General features: G+C 34.4%; 1 protein-coding gene across 1 annotated transcript in view; it reads left to right on the top strand.

Moving 5' to 3' along the window:
* Positions 1–11,396, top strand: part of LOC101898414 (uncharacterized) — a 110,183-nt gene extending 98,787 nt beyond the window's left edge. Inside the window, 4 exon segments of the mRNA XM_020034623.2 lie at positions 383–544; positions 645–852; positions 3,199–3,394; positions 3,548–11,396. Coding sequence (XP_019890182.2) covers positions 383–544; positions 645–852; positions 3,199–3,394; positions 3,548–4,472 — 1,491 coding nt within the window. The 3' untranslated portion in view covers positions 4,473–11,396.
* Positions 11,397–16,030: the final 4,634 nt, after the last annotated feature.

Raw genomic sequence — 16,030 nt, 5'->3', positions numbered from 1 at the left:
CTCTGTAGGTCCACTTCGTATAGACCCCAATATAACGGTTATATTCAGGATTTTTAAAATGTTAACAGAATTTTTTAAGGATTTTATTTTTTTTAAATTTCAAAATTCGTTCCAAATGCTGAAGAGTATTCAAATTTCGGCCCGGCCGAACTTACTGTTTTTTTTTACTTGTTTTCTTTTCGATTTCATTCTACCATTTGCTTTCGAACATTTGTTGTTTGCCAACATGTTTGTCATTCACCAATGTGGTTTTTCATTGTTTATTTGTTTATATTGTTGATATGTAAATGTGTGTGTATGTTTGTACTTAATTTTTGTGTGTTTTTCTCTCTTCTCATCCTCTCTCTTTCTTCCCTTTCTCTTGTTAAACGCCTCTTTACAGGCCTATGATAGCCGCCAATTGATGGTCACATTATTCGTATGCCTTTGGGGCGCCCGTCTATCCGGTTATCTGCTGTATCGCATTGTCAAACTGGGCCGAGACAAACAATTCGATGATACACGTCGCAACATCATACGATATGCGGTCTTTTGGACATTTCAGGTATGTGTCGAGTCGGAGAGACAGACGACAGTTCGACAATTACCACAAAACTTAATTGAAAATGAATTGTTGTTATTGTTGTTGCTTTTTTGGTTTTTAGGCTGTTTGGGTTTATATTGTCTCGCTGCCGGTTATTATCATCAATTCGCCACGTCATTCCCAGCCCAATGCTCCGAAAACAATGACAACATTGGATTCCGCCGGCACAGGCATGTTCATTGTGGGCCTGCTGGCCGAAACCTATGCCGATTTGCAGAAATTCTCATTTCGCCAGGATCCCGCCAATCAGGGGAAATTCTGTAATGATGGTAAGTTGAAATGATTTGAATAAAAATTGAATTGATACAGAGGCAATAAATGTTATCCGAAATATACAAAGGAAAAAATGTATTACATTCATGATTTTTATACCCTCTATCATTCTATGGAGGTTATATTAGCTTTGTCATTCCGTTTGTAACTTCTCAAACTTCTAGGACGATCTAGCGATGTCCGTCTATCTGTCTGTCCATCTGTCCGTTTGTCTGTTGTAATCACGCTACCTTTCGAACGAATTGAACGAATTATTCGTCCAAATAGGTTGTAAATGGGCCATGTTGGTCCACGTCTTCGTATAGCCCCCATATAACAATACCTCCCGATATTTGGTATTTTGATGATTTAAGCGACATTATTCACCGAAAATGTTTCAAATTTGGTATTTGAAGTTCGTAATAGATATTACAGCCTATGACAGAAAATTTTTTGTGCAGGTCCACGTCTTCGTATAGCCCCCATATAACGGTACCTCCCGATATTCGGTTTTTTGATGATTTAATCGACATTGTTCACCGGACTCGTTTCAAATTTTGTATTCGAAGTTCGTAATGGGTACTACAGCCTATGACAAAAATCTCTGTATGCAGGTCCACGTCTTCGTATAGCCCCCATATAACTGTTTTCTTTTTCAGATTTTTTTTTTTTTTTTTGGAAAAATTTCAAGTTCCTTCCAAATGGTTGAGGGTATTACAAGTTCAGCCCGGGCGAACTTTGCTGCTTTTTTACTTGTACTAAATATTCTTTGAAAAACTATGGCTTACTCCAAGGCCTCAATTCTTGTTCTATGAAAATGTGAAATGTTTAGATTTGTTCGAATTGGTCACCTTTAACACGAATTATGGCCTTCAAACGGCCAATGAAACCGTCACACGCTGCTCGAATGTTGCTCTGCGGTATTTTGGCCCATTCGCGGCGAAGCGCTTACTTGAGGTGATCGACACTTTGGTATTTTTTAGTGCCAACCTTGCTTTCCAAAATACTCCAGACACAATAGTCCAGCTGACCTCTTTGACAAGTAGAAAGCCGATCATTTTGTTTGTTTACAAACTGCTGGACAACGAATGTTTTCTCATCGGAGACGGAGAAAAACAAATTCGACAGTTCACCACTTTTGGCTCTTTTGAGTCTATTTTCCTTCTGTTGCGGTGTAAGTTCTTGCACTTTTTAGAATTTCAATGGCTTTACCCCGAGCTCATTTTTTAATATTTGCCGAATGGAATATTCAGCTCACGAGACATTTTTCGGCCACTGCGGCGCGGATTTCGATCAAGTCGCTTCTTTACTTTTCGAAACATTTCTGCTGATGTTCTGCTTGACTTCGGCTACGCTACCAGTATCACGGTAACGAGCGGTGGTACAAGACACAAAAGACCTATTCACATTAAAATTCCGGAGTGCTCTAACGATAGCCAATTGTGGTTTTCCAGTCAAATATAAAGAAATCACCCTCCATCACGAATAATTTTTTTTCTGGAAAGTTCTCACCGAAATGCTTTTGTACGTTTATAAACAATATAATGCGCTGTCACTGGAATAATTTCAACAGCTGTCGGACGAGTGGCTTAGAAATGACAGCAGTCTGATGTTGGTTGCATTTTTTTCATCTCACCCTGTATATAGCTCTATATTTAGATTAGGTTAAGTTAAAGAATGCACACAGCCACTCGAAACCTGCTGCTCCATTGTGTTCATCCTAAGGTTTAAGAAAAAATTCGAAGAGATAATCGGAAAAAAAAAACAAAGAGAAAAGGATGATGTGTCATCCATGGAGATATTGGTGTGTCATCTTTACCCACTTTAATCTTCTGGCTTACAGTAGCATGATTGCTGGTTAGAAGCATGACTGCTAGTTACTTCCGGAGAATGAATAGAAATCGTTCAGAATTTCCCGATAAGTCTAGAGTTGAGCAGTGGTAGAGTTAATGCTTTTCCGTCTCAATTTCCACATCATCCTGACAGAGCCTGCAGTAATTGGTGTTGTCGTCAGCCCATTTAGAAGTCATTACACTCATGTTACAGTAACCTGCGATCATTCTCACCACCAAGTTTTAGGCCTGATTTCGCCATGGATATGAGCGACCTTCATCTCTTCTCAGAGAGTACCAGCCTAATTTTCATAGAAACATTGCATACCCTTCCACATAGCCAGTTTCTTGAAATTTCCCGGAGTAAAGTTTACATATCACTCGGAAGAAATGCCACAATGGTGACTTCACCGAACTCTCGATTTCTAAATTGATTGACTCGGATCCGAACCTTGCCAATTCATCCTTGAAAAAATATTTAAAAAAAATTAAATCTAAAAAAATTTATATTTATTTCCATTTGTTTTCCAGGCCTTTGGCGTCTCTCCCGTCATCCCAACTATTTTGGTGAGGTTGTCATATGGTGGGGTATATTTGCCATATCCCTGAATGTTATATCCGGCCATGAATGGGTGGCCATTGCCTCACCGATATTTACCACATTCATTATTCTCTTCTTGTCGGGCATACCTTTGAGAGAAAGATCGGCTGATGAAAAATATAGAGAGTAAGTACAAAGTAATTTTAAAAAAATAAAAAAGTACGCAATTCTACAAAGATCCTGTTCAGGACCAATATTCCTTTTTCTGAAATTTAAAAAATTAATTTAAAATAATTTTTATATTTTTTTTTCTCTTCACCTCCATCCCCCCACTACCAGTCAACTGGAATATCGTAAATACAAAGCCTCCACCTCACCGCTGATACCCGTACCGCCTGCCATCTACGTCGAAGTCCCAGCCGCATTAAAATTCATACTCTGCTGTGAGTTTCCCATCTACGACACGATGCAAATACAGAAGGACATTAGCCCCTATTCACTGTCCATCGCCCGTTCACATTCGCACATATAGCAGTCAATTGCCCACTCCGGCAGTGGGCAACCCGTCCATGGCGGCACTGTGGGCCATAGTCTGCATAAATATGGTGAATCTGGGTCGGTGCATAGGGGTCATTGTTATGGTGCTAATGGAGGTGATCCTGAGAATCACATGAATTGTGGCGGCAGTTGTCGTAATTCCTATGTGAAGAGTGCCAATCCGTATCAGAATGGCTCAGGATATGCCGCCAGTTATGCCTGTAATCCCAATGATATGTCGTCGCATCATTCGTTTCATCATTCGACCACCGCACACTACAATCAGTCGCAACAGCTACAACAGCAACAGCATTATCACAATCCATCCCATCACCATCATCCGCATCCGCATCATCATCATCAGCACCAGCAATTAGTGGCCACCACCACCAACAACAACAATAATCACAACAAATCGCTAGACGGCGATGATGACACCGATGATGGTATCATTTATATGCCGGGACCAGCATCTTCCAAGAAACAGCCACACTATTTCCCGGCACCCACCCAGCCCATGGACACCTTTGAGGAACCCTCTTCGTCCATCATCGATGTTGACGAACAGGGTGAGGGTGATGTGCCAGCGGACTATGATGAGGACATACCTCCGATCGATCTGAGTAAACCGCCCAGTTTGCAAAGTTTTACGAACAACATTCGAACCGAGAAGGAAGTACAAATTAATGCCGATGGTAAACCGATTACGGTAACGACAATATTGTGATTTCATTTCTCAGCGCTGTTACTAAACCCGAGGCTCGTCTGCGTCACCTTTAGCGTTGGCGGCCGCGTCAGCGTCGACGTCATCATTATTGTAATAAGTGTAATGCGATTAATTGACGTTACGACAATTGACCGTAACCCAAAATGTAAAGACGTTAATTGTTTATAACACGCAACATACATTCCTATGCATGTATGTATGTATGTGTGTGCGTGTATGTATGTATGCATGTTTTGTATGCTTAGCCATTTAGCCAATCACCTGCAATCGGATGATTGATTGTTCAAAACTCACACACACACAGGATAAGGAAGAAAATCATGTACAAGTGGGGGAAGGAATGGTATGCATGGAGAATTGTTTTAAAAGATTTGAAAAAAAAAAAAAATATTGAAATAATTTATATATTTGTTTCAGTAAAACGCCAAGTTAGTTAAGCAAGACACAGAACTTAAGCTCAGCGATTTTTAAGTTTCAATTATTTATTTGTTTTTTACAAAAGACAGACAGCATTAATGACAAACACGTATTAAGGGAAATAGTTCATATATACATATGTACCAAAAAATATGTTAAAATGGAACACCTTGGATCATCAGATAAATGGCTGGAATGTGGAGGAGATATTTACATCACGGATTCACAAGCAGAGAATAATTATTTTTTCAGGTAAATTCATTTTCGGGTAGATAGTTCGGTTGCTGCTGTTAAGTGAATTTGAAAACTATTTTATATCCCAATACAAGCCTCTTTTAGACCATAAAGTCTAACCTCCTTCAGGTCCCGCAGGTATTATAACTTGTTGTAATTTTTCTTCTCAAAAAAATTTTTGCTGTCAGTTTGGGAAAATCTAACTTTGGGGCTATAGATACATATTTTTTTAGAAAAAAAATTAATTTTTTTGCCCAATAGATTACTTTAAGGCTTTCGGTTAAAGACCTAATGAGTAAATTTACGCAACTCTTAAAAATATACTTTATTTTTACGGATTTCACACACAATGTTATACCAACATTAGGTGTGTTCGATAACTTTTCCACTAAAAATTACTCAGATAGTTTGGCTCCTGCTGTTATGTGAATTTATGAACTTTCTGGCCGGAAGCTCTAACCTCCTTCTGTTCATAATTTTAATATTACATTTCATTGGAAAGACTTTTTTACAGGTTCCACAGGTTAGGTATTGTAACTTGTTATATTTTTTTCTCAATTTTTTTATCTTTTTTTTTTTTTTTTGAAATCCTAACTTTGGTGCTATCGATACATATTTTTTGAGAAAAACATAATTTTTTGCCCAATAGATAACTTTAAGCCTTTTGGCCTAAGAGCTTATGAGGATATTCACGCAAATCCTAAAAATAGACTTTATTTTTACGGATTTCACTCACAATGTTATACTAACATTAGGTGTGTTCGATAACTTTTCCACTAAAAATTACTCAGTGACTTGCACGAAGAGAATTTTCTCTCTTACCTACAAATATTTGAAAAAGATAGTAATTAAATTCAGCAAAAAATCTGCTGCTTCCCAAAATGTAAGGATATACTTTTTAAAATTGTTGAGGAAATCGAATCAGAATTGCGATTTTTATAATGAAAAATTAATAGTATAATATATAATGTGGTTACTTACCCTGTGATATTTTCCTACCCTGTCGATCTAGCGATGTCCGTCCGTTTGTCTGTCTGGCAGGTGCGCACGATAACTCTCGAAGGGAGTATCCGAATTGGTCCAAACTGGGTATATCGTAATATTTTTGTCAAACTTAGATCGAGTTGGGAGATGGGCAATATCGGTTCACTCCTTCCGATACCTCTCAAAATTTCCAAAAAATATATTTTTTGCGCAGAAAGAGAAAGGATAATTCGATTTTGCTCCAACTTTGCAAATCCAAATATATGCATCAGTGCTAGGTCAGGTGTGAATATGGACAATATCGGTCCACTCCATCATGTACCTCCCCCACAAATTTTGAATAATTACAACTCTCATAAAATTTGATGTAAGAGTCGAACTTTCTTCAAATTACACACATCACAATATTTATTTTAACCCAATGTCTGGTGTGAAGATGGGATATATAGGTCCCCTCTTTCTGGTACCCACCCCACAAAGGCCGACATTTTAATTTTTTTTTTTTTTTTTTTTTTTTTGCAGAGAAAGAGAAACGATAATCCGATTTTGTCCCAACTTTGCAAATCCTAATATTTGCGTCAGTTCTAGATCAGGTACAAATATGGACAATATCGGTCCAGTCCATCAAGTACAACTCTTATAAAATGTAATGTAAGAGTCCGATTGTCTTCAAATTTCACACATCACAATATTTTTATTAGCCCAAGGTGTGGTGCCAAGGTGGAATACATCGGTCCACTCCTGCTGGTACCTCCATCACAAAATGTCAAAATTTGCAAAAAATGTATTTTCTACACAGAAAGAGAAACTATAATCCGATTTTGATCCAACTTTGCAAATCCTAATATTTGCGTTAGTTCTAGGTCAGGTGCAAAAATGGAAAATATCGGTCCACTCCATCAAGTGCCTCTCCCACAAAATGTCGAAATTTTGAATATCTCTTAAACTCATAAAACTTGGCATATCTGAATATTTCTATCAACACAGGATCTGTTATAAAGATGGTAGAGAGCGAACCATTTCTTCTGGAAATTGCCCGACAAGGGGTCAAAGTTTTGAATAACCAAAACGTTTTTAAAATCCGAAATAATCATCAGGTTATCTTTATATTTCACACATCTCATTATTTCCACTAACAGAATATCTGTTGTGAAGATGGGATATATCGGTCCATTATTTCTGGTACCTCCCTCACAAAGGTGTTAAAATATTGAATAACTATGAAGCTCATAAAACGCGAAATGAGCATCCGATCATTTTTAAAGTTGGTACATTCCAATATTGGTCCACTCCTTTTGGTACCTCCCTCACAAAGGGTCAACATTTTTGAATATCCAGAATTCTCCGATTCTCTTCAAATGTCACACATTCTAATATTTTTATTAAAATAAGATCTGGTGTGAAGATGAAACACCACCCCGTCTGGTACCTCTCCCCCAAAAGGCTCAAACCCCCATAAAGGGTTAACAGTTTGGATAATCATAACGCAAGTCAAAATATATTTAAATAAACCTACAGGGGCTGAGGGTATGTATCTGTCGGCAAAACCGATTGATACTTTTTAACTTTTTTTTGGAAATTTGCAGATTCAAATCGTTTGGAATCCACGCATGACATTGTATCATTGGCAATGCTACTGATAATAATACGAGGATCATTTTCTTAAAATATTGTTGGCGGCCAAAAAAGGATTTTTGACTCATTTTTTTTTCCAAAAAAAATGACTAAAAATTCCCTTAAAACGGCATCGTAGAGAGTCAAAATAATTTACAAAATTATTCATTATTAAATTCTACTATAGGTCCTAGAAGACATCAAAAGTCTACATCTTATTATTGTAAATATACAAATGGGAACCTATTTTAATGCCGTGAAATTTGCCAAGAAAAATTAAGAAAATGCAGAGATGGCGATGCTAATTTGAAATGACTTTACCTTCGTATTTTGACTCTGCTATGAAATAAGACTTTTGCATTTTGGGGCAAAATAAATTAAGCTTTGATGCAATTTATTTCGTGAACATTTTAGCCGTTTCCTATTTCAATTGAAATTTTAAAATTTAAATTTTTATTAGAAAAAAATCTCCTCCACATTCCAACCATGTATCTAGGTATTGGTAAAGTGTTCTCTGGCTATACTTTATAGTATCATTGTTATTTATGCATATCAAATGAAAATCCAATAAGTTGTTTTATATTTAAATGACATAACAAAAATAGAAGAAAACTTGAAATTATTTTTATTTATTGTTGGTGTCTATTAAAAAAAATAAAGAAATGTATTATCTAACAAATATATTTAAGTACTGTAGAAAAAAAAACTTTGATATTAATTTGTTTATAAATAAAATACTACCTAAAAACAAGATTTTTGCTCTTGTAATATTAACTCTTTAGCGACAAGTTTTAACACAAAATGCTCATTAGGTTCAACTACTGTAACCGCTGAAACAAAAAAAAAAAACAACTATCTTCTGTCCACCCTCTATTCCTAGAACTCGAAATTTTTGTTAACTATTACAACTACTAGAAGAAATTCCTATAACAAACCTAGCTTTCTCTTTTATAAATATAAATTGTTAATAACTATAGAAATATTTAAATGAAGACGAAAAAGTAATACCCTTGTTAATTTTGAATCAATAGTTATGAATTTGAAATGTTAACCTACTACTACTAATTCAATATTGCTTTCATTTTGTTTGTTAATTTCAAATTTCAACTCTATGGAAGGCTTAATAGATGAAAATTAAAAAAAAAAACAACTATTTAATAAAAAGTGCCAAAGTTTATAAGAAAATTAAAAAATTATTATGGTTAATTGTAGCGAAAAAGAATTCTAATTAAATATTCATTTAATGGGCTTGTTGGATCTCTAAAATAAAACTAAATTGCTTTACTAAAAAAAGACAAAAGAACAAAAAAATACAAAAATAAAATAAAAACTAACTTCAAATGCTATTATAAAAATAAAATTAATAACTATAACTAAATTGTACTACTTGTGCCTCATCTATAAAATAATAAATAAAAAAAAAAAAACAATAAAAAGAACAAGTAAAAAACATTAAGTTCGGCTGGGCCGAACATTCAATACCCTCCACCTTAGGCTGAAGAAAATATGGTTATATAAAAATATCTGAATTCAAGCGTGTTAAATTAAATTTATCAAAAAATCGTAAAGAGAGTGAGGCCGTTATATGGGGCCATACCAAAACTGGAACCTCTCTGGGCAATTTTATACTTCAAGGATTGCTATCTGTCAAATCTTCTAAGATACCAAATTTAAAACAATTATGTGGGTAAATGTGACTAGGATTATCAAAATACCGAATATCGGTTGGTATAGTTATAGGTGCGCTTTAGGAAAACGTGGAACTAAATATTCAATGTTTTGCCACCGGAGCTAGAACTTATTGTACCCTACAAATATCAATTTGTAGACAAATCCGTGGAAAAAATGTGGCAAAAATCCTCAAAATACCGAATATCGGGAGGAGTCGCTATATGGAGGCTATAGCAAAACGTGGACCTATACCATCAATGTTTCGCCACACGAGCTAGATCCCATTATGACCTACATATACCAATTTCTAAACAAATCCGTAAAAAAAATGGAGCAAAAATCATCAAAATACCGAATATCATGAGGTACCGTTGTATGGGTCTATACCAAAACGTGGACCAATACATACAATTTTTCGCCACACGTGCTAGAGCGCATTATGAACTACAAATACCAATTTTTAGACAAATCCGTGGAAAAATGTGGCAAAAAGCATCAAAATACCGAATATCGGGAGGTACCGCTGTATGGGGTCTATACCAAAACATGAACCTATACGTACAATTTTTCGCCACACGCGCTAGAACCCATTAATAAACATAAACAAAAGATCTGTTATAAAATGATACAGATCGGAATATTTCTTCTGCTACCTGCTCCACACAGGGTTCAAGATTTTTAAAAATCATTCCTACTGGTATCTCCCTCACAAGAGTCAAAGTTTTTAATAACCAAAACGATCACAAAATCGGAAATAAGTATTCCGCTCTCTTTTCAAATTACACACATCGCAATATTTTTATTAACACAAGGTCTGATGTGAAGATGGTACTTCCCCCACATAGGGTCAAAATTTTTAATATCCATGAGGCTCATAAAACGCAAAATTAACATGCGATTCAATTCAGACTTGGTACATCTCAATATTTCTATCAACACAATATCTGTTATAAAGATGGAAGAGATCGAACCATTCCTTCTGGTACCTCCCCCACAAAAGGTCAAAGTTTTGAATAACCAAAACGATGAAACGAAATCCAAAATAAGCATCCGGTTCTTTTCAAATTACACACATCGCAATATTTTTTATAATCCTAGCCCTGGTGTGAAAATGGAATATATCTGTCTCTTTATTCTGGTACCTCCCTCTCTAAGCGTCAAAATTGTGATTATCAATGATGCTCATAAAACGCGAAAATAATATCCGATTCCATTCAGACTTGGCACATCTCAATATTTCCATCAACGCAAGATCTGTTATAAAGATAACATTATAAAAATTATAACCTACAAATACCAATTTTTAGACAAATCCGTGAGAAAATGTGCCAAAAAGCATCAAAATACCAAATATCGGGAGGTACCGTTATATGGCGGCTACACCAAAACGTGGATCGATATATCTCATTTTCAAATCCAACCATACTAGACACAATACAAATTGTTCTACAAAAATTTTGAAGGTCTACGTCAAATAATTAGGGCTGTATCGTGATTTCAACAGACAGACGGACAGGCAGGCGGACAGACAGACAGACGGACATCGTTAAATCGACTTAGAATTGTATGCTGATTATGAATATATATACTTTATGGGGTCTACGATGAATATTTAAGGATGTTACAAACGGAATGACAAAGTTAATATATTAATAATTTCCAAGGTGGAGGGTATAATAATAAAAATTGAAAACCTAGAAATTGTAGTTTGCCTATGTTTTAAATCCGAATAACAATTGCCGTTTGAAAAAAACAATTAAATTATCTAAGAATTACAAACCTATATATGCATATATTTTCAATTACAAAACTGAACTCAAGTAATACAACAACAACAAGAAATATATCAATACAACAGTAATAACAATAACAAAAGAGGTTATATATTTTTTGTAACGGACAAAAGAAAAAGATATTTTCTTAACTCTTATATTTATAGTTTAAAGAACTAAAACAAACAAACAATTATGGAAATTTGCACCCACCCACCCAAAAGAATAAAAACAACAAGAATAAGAACAACAACAACAACAAAAAGCACCACTACCACAAAACATATGTGAATGAATGTATGAAAAAACCAAAAACAACAAAAAAAATAAAGGAAACCAATGTTAATTCAATTATTAATAACGACAATTTTAAATTAAATAAAAATATTATTTAGCTATACATAAAATTCAAAAAAAAAGTCAAAAATAAATACTCTTAAGTACCTAAATTTATTGTATACAATAACAAGAAAGGATAACAACAACAATTTTACAAAAAAATAAAAACATAACATAAAAATTCCATTTCATTAATGTACAAAGCAGAGGACAGTGGTTTCAAAATGTAAACGTCAGGGCTTGATACCCATAGTTTAGTTTAGTTGGCCCCATTTTACAAAGGTCTGCTCTCCTTCCTCAAATTGACTAAATATTTGGACACCAGTGTGACATCTCTTAGCGGGGTGAGTATGTCGACAGGATTTCTCATTTCTCTCACCGTAGATCAAAGTCTACGTCCTATCAATTTATGACCGTAAACAATAAAAGTGACAATGTTTTTTCGTCTTTCCACATTCAATCCCGCTCTCCAATATCTAATCCTTCTTTCTACTCCATCTCTTTGTGTCAATATTTATTCCCTCAGCCATGTGGCTATAGAGGGTATATATCATTTGATACGGTCAAAACGTGCCCAGTCGAAATAACGGTTTTAGACCCTAGGTCTCTTTGGACCAAATCCATTTCAGAACATTTGGAGTCGATTTAGTGATGTCCGTCCGTCCGTCTGTCTGGCTGGTGCGCACGATAACTCTCGAAGGGAGTATCCGATTTGGTCCAAACTTGGTACATCGTAATATTATTATCAAACTTAGATCGTGTTCGGAGATGGGCAATATCGGTGCACTCCTTTTGGTACTTTCCCCACAAAAAGGCCAAAATTTTTAAAGAAAATAATGTACTGCATAGAAAGGGAAAGGATAACACGATTTTTACCCCTACTTCGCAAATCTGAATATTTCCGTCAGTGCTAGGTCAGGTGCGAAAATGGACAATATCGGTGAACTCCATCCAGTACCTACCCCACAAAGGGTCATCATTTTGAATAATTATAACTCTTTGTAAACTTTGATGTAAGAGTTCGATTATCTTCAAATTGCACACATCACAATTTTTTTTATTAACCCAAGGTCTGGTGTGAAGGTGGAATATATCGGTCCACTCCATCAAGTACCTCCCCCACAATGGGTCATCATTTTGAATAATTATAACATTTATAAAATTATGATCTGAGAGTCCGAATGTCTTCAAATTACACACATCAAACAATATTTTTATTAACCCATGGAACATATCGGTCCACTCCTTCTTGTACCTCCCACACAAAGGTTCCAAATTTGGAACATTCTCGAAGCTCATAAAATGCGAAATTAACATTCGATTCAATTCAGACTTGGTACATCTCAATATTTCCGTCGACACAAGATCTGTTATAAGGATGGAAAAGATCGGACCATTCCTTCTGGTACCTCCCCCACAAAGGGTCAAATTCGAAATAAGCATCCGGCTCTCTTCAAATTTCACACATAACAATAATTTTATTAACCCATGATCTGGTATGAGGATGGAACATATCGATCCACTTTTTCTGGTGCCTCCCCTACAAAGGGTTAAAATTTTGAATATCCATGAAACTCATAAAACACGAAATGAACATCAGATTAAATTCAGATTTGGTACATCGGAATATTTCTATAAGCACAAGATCTGTTTTAAAGATAGTGGAGATCGGATCATACCTTCTGATACCTCTCCCACAAAAGGTCAAAGTTGCGAATAACCAAAACGATTATAAAATCCGATATAACCATCTGGTTCTTTTTAAATTAAATACATCACAATATTTTTATGAACCCAAGGTCTGGTGTAAAGATGGAATATATCGGTCCACTCCTTCTGGTACCTCTCCCACAAAGGGTCTAAATTTTGAATTTGAAGCTGAAGAATATTCATGAAACACGAAATTAACATCCGATTCCATTCAGACTTGATACACTTTAATATTTCCATAAACACAAGATCTTTTATAAAGATGGTACAGATCGGACCACTCCTTCTCCTTCTTCCAAAATATCAAGATTTTGAATATTCATGAAGTTCATAAAACACGAAATTAACATCCGATTCCATTCAGACTAGGTACATCTCAATATTTTTATCAACACAAGATCTGTTATAAAGATGATAGAGATCGGGTCAATTCTTCTGGGGTTTATTCCCGCACAGGGTTTAAGATTTTGAAAAACAAAACGCTCAAAGAAAGCGACGAACTAACTTTCTTCAAATTTTGCACATCCAAATATTATTGCTCTGTTGTGAAGATGATATATATCTGCAAACCCCTTCTGGTATCTCAACCACAAAGGATCACAATTTCCAATACTCATATCTGTCATAAATTCGGAAACAAGTCAGCGATTCTTGCTATATCAAAATATTTCCCTAAGCGGAAACCTGCTATAAATATGTAATTTATCGGAATTGATTATTTCGCATAAAATTGAATGTAAATGTTCGATTTCCTTCCGAAATTTTGCCCATACCAATATTTTTATCTGTATTAGCTGAGGTATGAAAATGGAATACTTCGGTCCGCTATATCTGTTACCCCTCGCATATTTCCACATTTTCCAAAAATTTGCACATATCGCATACAAAGTATAGGAAGCAGTCGATATAGTCCAAATCTGCAACGTTTTAATATTTACATCAGTCTTAGGTATAGATACGAATTGGTCAATAATGGCCAATTGTTTGGAACCTCCCCCATAAACGGTGGAACAGTTTGAATAATCATAACTCATGGCTGGGGGTATACATCTATCGGCAAAACCTACTGATACGGTTTAACATTTTATTTTAAAAATTATGTAAATGTCGAAAGAATCGACTAATGCTATTTTACTTCTTTAAAACTGCACCAATGTAGATCCAGTGACCCTCAATTTTATGTTCTGCAGAAATATCCCCCCTTAACTAAAACCATAATTTTACAAATGAACATTATGTTTTGAAACCACTGTTCTCGTAACTATACAAAAGTAACGAGGCGTACCTTATATCAATACCTATGTGTGTATGTAGTACATAAAATACTCATCTATTCATATACAACAATTATAAAAAATTTCAACACAAAAATACCTACATTGCGTACCTTTTTATTCTCTAATAAAATATCAATGGAAATACTCATAAGGCTTGGTTAACACGATATTGCCGATGGAAATCTAAAAAAACCGGAAAAAAATAATTTAATTCCTTTCGCCCGGCCATTATCCAAACGGAATACTTTTTAAAAGCAACTAACACAAAACTATTAACAACTACAACAAATCTAAAAATAGTATAACTTTTGAAAGTCTAACCCAACAAACAATACCTTAAAGAGCATTATTAACAGTAACGGAGCATATTCAATTTAAACAGCAACAAAAAACAACAACAACAATTAGTACTCAAGCAAAAAAAAATATTTAAAAAAAAATAATATTTTTTAAACAAAAAAAATTAAAATGCATTTCTATAAAAATACATAAAAATCTAAATTCCAACAAATAATTATATGAAATTACCTATCAAACAAATGTAAATAGCTATTATAATTATACATAAATAATAATAATAATATATGTTACATATATAAATCTATATATATTTTTTAAAAACAAAAAATCTCAGTACTTAATTAAACAAGAACAACAACAACAATAATAAATTATAGAGAGAATTATTTAGAGAAACTTTCTTATAAAAATATATATATTATATTTGGTACATACATAATACATATACATATGTACATAAGTTATTAATTAATAAATAACCTAGTGGATTTATATAATAATAATAATCTGAATATATATTTACATAACTTATGTGTATGATGTGTAATATGAATGCTAAGCTATTAAAAAGGAGAAACAAACAACAAAAAATAAAATAAATAAATGAAATTTTAATATTTTAGACAACATCAAAAATGAAATATTGAGTGTTTTGCAATAATTCCAAACGGTTTGGTAAGTTAAGACGTCATAGAAATATTTAATTATTTCGTAATAATCAAGAAACAATCAATTATTTCGTACGAAAATTAAAAATATCCTAAGATTCTGTCTGAGTGAGATTGGCTTTTTTAACTTTTTTAAATGGCGACTTTTGGTGAAAAGTAAGCTTTATAAGAATCATGCATTCCCAAGTGAATGAGAACCATACAAAACTTCTTAAATTTCCCAAAAAAACAAGTAAAAAGTTGTAAGTTTGGTCGGGCAGAACTTTAAATACCCTCCACCATTTGGAACGAATTTGGCAATTCTCAAAAACCATAAAATCCGTTAAAAATTCTGTTAAAATCTTAAAAATACCGAATGCAGCTATTATATTAGGGTCTATATGACGACATGAACCTGCGTAGGTAACTTTTGTCATAAGCCATTTCAATATTTAAATGCGAAACTTAAAAAAAATCGAAACTTAAAATCAAATACCGAATATCGGGAGGTATCGTTATATGGGGGCTTTACGAAGACATGGACCTGCACAAACAATTTTCTGTCGTAGGTTGTAGCATCCATTACGAACTTC

This window comes from Musca domestica, unplaced genomic scaffold, assembly GCF_030504385.1.
Source record: "Musca domestica strain aabys unplaced genomic scaffold, Musca_domestica.polishedcontigs.V.1.1 15, whole genome shotgun sequence".
NCBI classification, from domain to species: domain Eukaryota; kingdom Metazoa; phylum Arthropoda; class Insecta; order Diptera; family Muscidae; genus Musca; species Musca domestica.
The sequence above is the reverse complement of the archived record's forward strand: the minus strand, read 5'-3'. Positions and strand labels throughout refer to the sequence as shown.